At 31.0% G+C, this 10,777-nt stretch overlaps 1 protein-coding gene across 2 annotated transcripts in view; it reads right to left on the bottom strand.

Moving 5' to 3' along the window:
- Window positions 1–18: 18 nt before the first annotated feature.
- The window catches only part of LOC117163172 (uncharacterized), a 29,590-nt gene continuing 18,831 nt past the window's right edge, over window positions 19–10,777 (bottom strand). For both annotated transcript variants that reach the window (XM_076625407.1, XM_033345214.2), the window contains exons 14-27: window positions 10,614–10,731; window positions 10,339–10,529; window positions 10,114–10,243; window positions 9,814–10,034; window positions 5,466–5,575; window positions 4,180–4,373; window positions 3,612–4,064; window positions 3,054–3,296; window positions 2,875–2,973; window positions 2,629–2,783; window positions 2,212–2,407; window positions 1,991–2,139; window positions 1,763–1,921; window positions 19–1,671 (exon numbers count right to left, since the gene is read on the bottom strand). In XM_076625407.1, coding sequence (XP_076481522.1) covers window positions 1,551–1,671; window positions 1,763–1,921; window positions 1,991–2,139; window positions 2,212–2,407; window positions 2,629–2,783; window positions 2,875–2,973; window positions 3,054–3,296; window positions 3,612–4,064; window positions 4,180–4,373; window positions 5,466–5,575; window positions 9,814–10,034; window positions 10,114–10,243; window positions 10,339–10,529; window positions 10,614–10,731 — 2,539 coding nt within the window. In that variant the 3' untranslated portion in view covers window positions 19–1,550. The remainder of the gene's footprint in view (window positions 1,672–1,762; window positions 1,922–1,990; window positions 2,140–2,211; window positions 2,408–2,628; window positions 2,784–2,874; window positions 2,974–3,053; window positions 3,297–3,611; window positions 4,065–4,179; window positions 4,374–5,465; window positions 5,576–9,813; window positions 10,035–10,113; window positions 10,244–10,338; window positions 10,530–10,613; window positions 10,732–10,777) is intronic.

Raw genomic sequence — 10,777 nt, 5'->3', positions numbered from 1 at the left:
TCAAAATGGTTAATATAAATTTTTATTGATACTTCGAAATTTTTATTATAATCTTTAATATAATGTAATATTTTATATTATATTATAAAATAATATATTCCAATTATTTGACGTAAATAATATTTGTAATATCGTTATCTAAATGAACAATAGTGAATTTTGGTCTGTTTGAAATGGAATCATTGCCATCAGCAATGTATTCCTTTCTTCTCTCAATAAAATTTACTTATAATTTTCTTCCTGCAACTTCTTGTAGAAGAGTTGGTGAAGTAAAAAACATTATTAAATTCCCATACAATCTTTCCTTCTGTAGATTTATGTGGTTTTAAAAACTTAGTTTTTAGTAGAACTCGATACATAATACTATTTCTCTTATATCACATTTTATTGTATTAACAGTTGTGTATAGGGACGAGTGTTTGTTCGAATGAAAATACATACGTAAATATCTGAGAAATTTAAATAAATTGTTTCCTTCATTTTTTATAATCTAATTAGTTTCACGTTATTAAAATTTGCAATACCTACTGAACAACTAAATTTTAATTCCGATAAATATTTTTACTAAACAATAATGATTATTATAAATTATAATTCGTCTAATTAATAGATTGAGCATTATGATTTTAGTAAATCATTATTACATTACATTAATGCAAATGTAATTCTCATTAACATAACTTTGTATAAATCTTTTGTAATTATAATAAAAGTTTTTGGTTTCTTAAGGCACAATGTTTTAAGTACAAGCGTTACTGAAAATAATTTTCACCTAATTGAAACGAATTGTTGACTACAAAGTGAAATATTATTTGATAAATAACATGTTATATAACATTAAATTTCTTCATCTTTTAGGTTTAAAAGTAAAAATTATTTTACATATCCTAGTTTTAATATGTTCTCTTCTTTCTTCAGAATGATGCTTATATTTGATAATTGAGCACAGATTATTTACATAATGTGAATTCTATATATTTGAAATTTATCCAGCTATCTATTCACTTAACAAAAGATGCAAAAAAACATTTTATTAAAAACTGAAGTCTTGAAGATTCTCTTAAGTTTTATCAAAAAGAAAGAGACACACACAAACGTATCATAAAGTGACAATGGCTCAGGAAAACAAAATCCTAAAAATCCACATTATGTAAATAAGTTTCTCTCTTGTTTCTAAGTACACTGCTTATACAATGGTATAAAAAAGAAATGTACGGATGTACATCAGAGTATCAAAATGTTTGGAAAGTTAAAGTCAGTCGACTAGAGCAATCATGCTTCCACTTTTCGTCCATAGCTATCGTGCGATTAAACGTCAGGGAAGAAATACGTATTCGTGCATGGAGGAAAAAATACCAACAAGGTGAAAATTTTTTCCATAATCTACGTGAAATCCTATCATTTTTCCCCGTGCACGAAGGTCGTATTGAATATATTACTGAAACTCAAATTAATAGCTTCAGTTTCACTTTTCGCAAAAAGCAGTTTTGTTGGATGAATTAGATCTAGATGGCAAAGCGACGTGCGAGATTACACGACCAATTGGTTGACTAAAGGGTTTTCAGGGTCTTGTCGATATGTCTTAAAGTTGTTTCCGGCACGGCATCTGTTAGAGCTTTTCGAAATCCTTCGCAGTGCGAAAGACGTCGGAACATCCTTTTTGCGTGGTTTCTATAAAATCGTTTATAAAAATATTAATTCATGAAAGTCAAGAAATTCACAAAGTCATGAAAATTATGAGTAAACTTATACATGTTATTACCTAGTATCGAGATTTCCATCGATTAATAACTTTGCACCCGTAGAAAGTAGCTTATCCTTCACGTCCCTCGGTAAAATTAGAGTATGTTCTGGTCCTATCCGATCGACTATAGAAGCCAACAATCTAGCCGTGGCTGCTCTTACTATGGCATTTTGATGACTAAGTAAATAATACATAAATGAGAATAAATTATGAATTCTATATATTACTAATTGATAAATAGTTTACCTTGCACCACGTAGTACGATGACAGCAATCGTTTTATGAGGTGGAAGATGTTCTATCATTCGGTCCAAGGCTGCGTTACTGTCTGCCCGAAGAAATCGATTGGTATCTGCTGTCCTGTGGAGCAATGACCCGGCTATATCATCGAAATCCTATCAAAAATAAAAATTCTCATTAGAAGAATGAAGAGATTAATGTATTTAAAAAATGCTATGATAATTTACTTGATCTATGCCACGAATCTGCGAGCTAAAAATATCGCCAGCTGTCAAGCATGCGGTTCTCGCCACTTGCGATCGGAGACTTTTTATTTGGCGACCTAAAAGCCGGCTTATCGTTGGGGCAGCGCATACGTCCAGGTATTCTGGTTGTTGTTTTGCGATCTGGGACAAAGTTTTCAACCCTTTCATAGTAATTTCCCTGAAAGTAGAATAAAAATCTAATTATAGCAGTTGATCCCATCTATTCAGATTTTTGTAGCTGTTCCATTAAAGGCTAGAAGTTGAATATGCTGTTAAATATTGCAGAAGGATATTAACAATACTAATCATTAATCAATTAAATTAAGATTATAGTAATTTTAAATAATGTAAAATTTTTTTTCTAATTTAACTTCATTTAATTATCTTGGTGATATTTACCAGTCTTTATTCTCAAGTTGAGCAAAACACTGTTGTACTGTCGGCTTTATCTTTTCCGTTTTCTCCGAGTTTCCTTTGCTTCGACCTCTTACTGCAACCCGAGGGACCCTGGAGGGTTTTCGTTTAGTCGTAACAATTGGCTCCACAGATTGACTCTAAATACAAAAATTATTTAATATATATAGATCTATTTTCGTAATAAAAGTCCTCAAGATTTAAAGAAATGTTTTTGGAAAATTATATTACTTCGATCTTTAAAATTCCTGGTTCCGTATTCGTTTCACTGGAACTATCTCTACTTTGTCCATCTTCCAAATTATTATTCTCATTAGATTCATTAACAAACTGAAAGGAAGTATTTTTATTATCAATGAAAATACAAAAAACCTTAAATCAAAATATTTATTTGTATTCTAGTGGCTTACCCTCAGGGCATTATCATTTTCTTCTATTTGGATAGCACTATTTAAATGACTTTCAACATAATTGGAAACCTCAGTGGATGAATGAGGCCTGGAGGCAATGATGATGGCTGGGGAGTCTTCTGATTGCGATCCCCTGCGTGACTGGGTTGGTTCTTCCAACTGGATAGAATCGCACTGCACCGTAGAAGAAACTGTTTTGTCTTCACCCGAATCCGCCGAATCTTTATCTTCCAATTCAAAACTCTGCGAAAAGAACATAATACAACACTCTTAGAATTTTTAAGATCCTAATTGCTTTTTAGTGGGTTTAATCGAAATATATTGTTTAGTTCAAAAAAGACAATTCTCTCATTTATAGATTACAATCGATGCTATGAAATTTAAACAAATTTTTCTGTATGATCTCTAAATGAAAACCACGACAAATATCATTACATAATATATATTTCTATAACATTTTATATAATGCATGCATTCTGTATATTTTTGTACATTTAAGTTACTCGTAGTTGCATAAACGACTGCAATCTAATTATGATTTTATATTTATTAACCAACCAATTTACGCGGACTGCCTCGAGAATTACGCCTTGGTGACTTCGATGTCTCAAAATCGACGGAATTTCTACTTGGTGATCGACTGGATTTTTTAGGACTGGTGGACATTCTCGAAAGCGATGGCTCTTCATTTTGGAAGTCCGAATGCAGAATATCACTGGATGTTTGTAAGCTTTCATTTGTTAACGCTCGTTCAGCCGTCAAAATGGATACAATAGATCTTTCTTGGAGGCTCGACACTTCATCTGTTCTTGCATTTTCATCTGACGTGCTGAATTCGCTCTCGTTTTGATTATCTTCGAGATATTTAACGCGTTCCGAGTTTCTGGATACCACACGGCTTTCACTTCCAAATTTTAGCTCTTCTTCGCTGCTCCAGTCTTTGGATCCATCGTCGTCGATCGACGTAATCGTTGCTTCGGTTCCAGTTCCATTTTTTTGGTCCAATGTAATCTAAAATAGGATTTTTATAATTATGTTATAATTCATTCGCAATACATTTAAATAAATAAATATCCTTTAAAAGAGATAATGGTTATTATGAAACACTGTTAGGATTAATATTTACAATAAAATCGACGGTGTCTCGACCAGAAGGACTCGATTGACCGCTGATAATATCAAATGCAGCGTCCACATTTTGTCTATCGGGAGTAGACGATCTGGAATCACTGTCATCTTGAGTATCTTGTACGTCCTGTTCGGTATCTTGGTGGTAGTTATTTTCTAAGGCGTCTGATGATGAAAGTTCTTGGTCATCCACTGAAAAGTAGACCAGGCTATTCAATAATAGATAGTAATAACATATTTCAGAATTTAAGTGTTAATATAATTCAATATTTTGAATAAAATAAAAAAAAGAGTTTATAATATAGAATTATAATAATGAGCTAACGCGCAAATGTCTAGACCGCAGACTCATTTATCTGACTTCCGATCTAAATACCAAAATCGATATGCTGAATATTCATATTTATGCGAATTAAACCACGATATAGACTGAAAGAAAGAAAACAACATACAAATATTCTGCCACGCAATGAAATGAAAAATGCTGAAATATATTATCCACGCAAGAATCAGTCTGGATATTTCCATACATGATGGCGTATCTTATGCTAATCTCGATCTAAATTACGTCTCAAACCATTCGGTTTATATATGTTTATCTTCGATTCATCTATATCTCGAAACGAAGTAGTTCATTACTTAAAAATAAAAATGAGAAAGAAAGAGACCAGATATTATTCCATGGTTAATAATGGTATTTTAAGTGGCATTGAAAGTTTAAGACTGTAGAGAAATTTAGTCTCCCTTTTTTTTTATTTTAGCCTATTTACGATTATTTCAAACTTTACGTCAGAAAAATATTGATTGCTCTTTATAAGGAGAGAAGATTTTTCCTACTTCTTTTTTTTAGTAAAAAATTGCTCGTTTAGGTAATTTAAACGTTACGAGCAAAATATTGATTACATCGTCCGAGGTTAAGAACCTCGCGTTCCAGTTCGTGGACTTTCGATCGTTCCAGCAGGTCCCACAGGTTATTATGTATCGCTTTTAATGCTTAAAAGTTTACTTGAACGCTTCAATGGTTTTTATAATCCATTTTTCAAGCTCTAATCTATTTGTTTGGCTATGGATGATGTAAGAAAATGTTAAATTCAACTATTTCACGAATAAGAAATTTCTTGATGAATAATTTTATAATATAGTTTAAACTTAAGAATTTATTCATATAATTTATTTCATAATTTCGATTGAAAAATTGTTATTTAATTATCTAATCAAAATTTACTATAAACTATTTAATTATTTAATTATTTAGTATCTAATATTATTACACCTTATAAATACCTTCATATTGTGCTTCAATTGCATCTACTGTTTTCACACCGAAATGGTCGTCTGGTAGAAAATGATGTTTATTTTTTTCATTATATTCTTCTTCGTTCACTGCTTTATCTCTGAAACAAAATTTTCGACGACGAAAGTTGATTATTTTTTCTTTATTCATAAAAAGTACAATATACAAAAACTTGTACCGATTCATCGTATACTATTATAATTTACGTTATACACTATAGATTTTTCTATACGTATCAACACGACTATCTTTTCTGCATAAAACATTATTTTGATGAATATCGAAGAGTCACAAACTATACAGCTATAATGTACTACATAGTTATAATATTTTATTTATTTGTTTTGAAAACATACACCGTGTCATTACTCGAATTTAACCTCAAAGGAATTACAGGAGTGGTATTAACAGTGGTAACAATTGTCGAAATAGAATCTTCCTCTTCCTTTCCGATATCCACTGGTTGCCTACATCTAAAGGCGCACGGGCAATAACGAAGAATAGTGTTCGCGATTTTATATTCCTTTCTCCTTGGATTACCAGGTTCTTCATTGAAATTCTCATCTTTCTCGATCGAATTCGACTCTCTGCATTTCAACACTGTCGCCTTGTCGGCTTCTTCAGGCCAAGCACAGTACTTAAAGATCATTTTGATTGATAATGGTTCATCGATCACGATCGAAAGTCCTTGCCATGACACTAGCGCTGTTTACGTAGTTTATCGAAGTTATTTTAGCACTATTAACTTGTCTCATTCTTTACCTTTCACGATTCACTCGTATTTCTTCTACACTTGGCGCAATTAATCAAATATATCTGACGTCTTTAGTTTATTTGTGTTTAATAGTTATAATGATCCAGGTTATCTTTATAATTTTAGAAAATTGCGTATTATTTAATGTATAGAAAATTTTTTATAGGATATTTAGTATTATATTAATTGTTTACTATTTGATGATGGCAAAAGGGGTTGTATTACATTAACTAATTACTATGCTATCACATTATCATGTAATGTAATAATTATAGTACTTTGTATATTCCTTCATTTATTAATTAAAAAATATATCAAATCCTGAAAAGATATCATTTTTAAGCAATCCTTTCGAACGTAATTTATTTACCAACGCAAAGATATTTACAAACTGATTATTGATCTACCATGAAAATAGTATTACAAGTGAATTATAAATTATATCGAATCTATACAGTACAATCGATAAATAATCTTTGTTCGGCTATACATCTGATGAGAGACCTTAGGAATAATAGTCAGTAGTCTTTTGAAAATTATAATAATATAACACAATATTTTTTCAATATAAATTAAGTATATTCTGTTTATAGTAATATCTTTTGTAATTGCGGAAGTTAGAAGATATTTTGAAGCAGTAGATTTCACGTGTCTAGACAATATGCAATTCAAATTTCATATGCTATTCTGGAGCTTCTGCTACATTTCATGTTTATATTCCTAAGGTTAACGAATGATCGATTAACAACCTGTTATGGAACGCTCTTTATCTGACGGCATACGCAAATATGTATAATTATATAGCGGAAAATTTTGAGCTCATTAACAGTTAACAAAATATACTAAACAAAAAAAATCAAATAATATTAAACAACATATTAAATAAAATAACGAATTAAATAGAAGTAAAGAATATTATTAAACTATAGTATCCTATTTCTCTAGCAATAGAAACTTCATTTCCAAATAGAAACTTAAGTTCCAAATTACACGTACACTCTAAGGGGCGAAAATTATTAAAAAAAAAAATATACAGAAGAATTGAGATAATTAAAAAATCAACAGATTTCCATAACAAAACACTACTTTTCTAATACAAATTGATACCAGATAAGATAAATATCGAATTTAACTTTTTTTAACTTTTACCATCACCAAATTCCTTATGAAATTTAAAAAGCAAAGCTACGAAGAAAACTATCTGGATCTATGGCGCACGCACCGATCGATCGTTGTAGTTTCGCGGCAATTAAACTGAACTGTTAAACTGAAATTACACCACACTCGAGCACATAATCGCGAACTATTAATCTTCGGATCATTTTGAAATCACTTTAACAAATTTCACCAAAGTGAAAATCCTTCAATGGATTTTTTTTTCTGGTTTTTAAGAATGAAAATGAACAAAATAGAGAGAGGGCAAAAAGGGAATTCTAACGACGCGACAAATAACGCCACATGCACGACTGTGCTCATGTTAAACGTCGGCTGTCTCGACGCTGACCGCTGCCACTTCCCTTCACTCCTACCTCCCCTTCTGGTTCTCGGTTCACTTGTAACCCCGCGATACCATATTGAATGGCTATACACTGACCGCAAGAACCCCCCTTAGACATAGGGGTGGAAACGTACACGAGGGTATAGGCGTCAAAAGTGAAAATGAACAAGTGTTATATTATGACATTTCAGACTGTTCTTTTTGTGTTATAAGTTTTGCTTATTTCTTTATTTCTTTCAATGCATTTCCAACTTTTATTTTTTTTTTTATTTTTACTATTTTACTATTGAGACCGTACCAATGGTTGCATATGTTATGAGAGAAGTAGAGAAATGTTACATGAATTTATGACCTAATAATTATGTAATTTAACCTTTTCCAATTGCGAACCTTTCCCGTATGAATATGTTATCAGCACCTATTGTAGAATATTTTTGGTTTAAGTGCTTTTCATATATAATTTTCTCCATTCAAATATTTTATTAAGAATGCAATTGTATTGATTATATTTAATCCCTGGAAGCCGTAAAAATTGATCTGTTTACAGACATTTTAAGGAAGCGTAACTAAGCCCAAGATCATGCCAAGGTTATCACATCATAAATTATTGAATTTGTTTTTTGCTTTAATTATTAACCTTTCCGGTAAATCAATTATTACTTTTTCATTTTATTTTTAATTTTTCCAATTAAATTTCCACTTCTTCCAATTTTTTAAATTAAAATATTGATATTATTATTTTGATATTAAATACATTATATACATATAACATTGTATACAGGGCTTTTATTTTAATAAATAAATCCTTGATAATTATATCGAAGTTAGTAAGTTAATAATAGTACTAAAAGGTTATCTGCGATAATACATATTTGCATAATGTTGAAACATAAAATTCTTTCGTAATTTAAATCATGAATGTTTTTGAATTCCAACACGGCACATTAATCTACCAATGTGATCTACCTTATGATCTAGCAATATATGTAACACTCTATGTGTACATATATTTTCAACTTCTCGGGTATCCACGTCCTAAATTGCAACACAATATTCGCAGAGATTTCTTCTTAACGAGTTGAAATTGTTATGTAAATAGCACTTAGTGGCGTGGTTATTCAAACCGAAATACAATCGCAATTTTCCTCTCACGCGACGTTCGTAAATCAGGGAAACAGAAACGAGAACGAGGATGTATTCCTCAATGGATTATTGCTCATTTTCTATAACATAAAATTGCTTTTCTTAAAATCAAGCACTGTAGCTGCTAAAATTTACCAAAATTATATCAAAGCAAGTATTATCATTTTATAAAATAATATCTTTTTAATTATATTTATAAAAATATGAATTTGCATAAATATCCGTAGTCTAATAATAGATAATCTGAGCTTGCTACGCTTTGAAATACTATAATCATTCATTTTCAGTGAAATTTAGCTGACCTAAAAATCTGGAAAGGCTAGATATACAACGTCACAAGAATGGAAGCGCCGCCATTTAAGGACGATTCAAAGGATAAAACTGTGAGTCACCTTCAATTCAACACCCTGCCATGAAATCGATCGTGTAAATAGAGTAGATTTGTGCTGATATCACCGATTCAATGATCCTTATAAAGTCTGCTCTTAAAAAGTGAATTGTCGTGTTCTTAGAAATGCCATTAAGAAATTTTCCCTCAGCTACTATATGTATATATATACAATGCGGTTATGATAGTAAAACTACGGAAACTCTGCATTTGTCGCCTTCCCAGAAGCATAGTTAAGAAGTTATAAAAGTTTGCACGATACGCCTAGCATTATTATAGCCAGTAATTTGTCATGCATGTGAGTATGGAAATAATCATTTGCTAAGGTCTAAGGGGCCGAAGGCAACAGATAGTAACTAGAAAAAGCGACAGCAATACGGGACTATCGATAGCACCACCATAAAATTGCACCGTTAATTGTAAACTAAAGATATTGTACCACCCGCGGTGACATTTTAGTCACAATTATCGAATCGTAACCATATTCCAGGAATTTTCTACGTTATTGATCGCATTAATTTGAAAAGGAAAAGAATTAATAAAAATATTACTTACATATCAAACATGGACAATGCATGGACTTCATGAGAAGCTGTTCTAACAAAGTGTTGATGGTGGTACAATTGGGATGGAGACAGAGAACGTAATCTTCTTCTGTAAGGGGTTTCGGAACATATTGCAGGAAGATATTCACTAGTCTGGGCATCTGATGATATTACTTCGACATCCGTAATTTTTTGAGCAGCTACATCTTTCGTTTTACGATGAAACCTCATCTGTAATGTAAACATATCATTTAATAGTACCTTATCGCCACTTCATGTGTTAAATATATTGATAAAAATGAATAAGTACCCGTGATATATTTTTATCATTATTTTCTTCAATTTTATTATACCCATATGTTAATGCAGGAGCTGTTTGTAATGGTCGAAAGGAATTTTCATCCACAAACCGTCCCTCTCTATGTGAAGATGTGTTGTAGCTGAAAAATAAAAAAAAGAGTTTAAATTTTCACTAAAATAAATTACATATATATTTATTATTGTTTATTATTCTCGTGAAATAAATTATACTTACATATTATGCATAACAAATGTTTGTTGATGCATATTTCTCGATAGTGAAGGCTGATTGCTTTCAATAGAACTCGACCGAGGATATTTAGACTTGACATCGGATTTCCTTGAATATCGATCTCTTCCCATAAACTTTTGATACATTCTAGAGTTACCGTCCGAAAATGTTTGATTCGTACGTTCATCCATATTCTGAAATATTCATCACGTTCATAATTGTTGTACATATAATTTTAAATGGTATCACCAATACTAGTAATTGAGAAAAATACTTACATTACTATCTATATTCGCATTATTTAAATTTTTTACTGATCGATAATTGTCATGATGCATACTTGTACTTTTTTCTTGTTGATTTCTTCTTCTTTGATGATACATAGTTCCACAGCTCCTATTTATATTTCATTAATTGTGTTCAATCTTTTTCTTTATTCAAA

The sequence above is a fragment of the Bombus vancouverensis genome, chromosome 2 (assembly GCF_051014615.1).
Source record: "Bombus vancouverensis nearcticus chromosome 2, iyBomVanc1_principal, whole genome shotgun sequence".
Lineage (NCBI taxonomy): Eukaryota > Metazoa > Arthropoda > Insecta > Hymenoptera > Apidae > Bombus > Bombus vancouverensis.
Note: the sequence above shows the minus strand (reverse complement) of the source record. Positions and strands in the feature narration are given on the sequence as shown.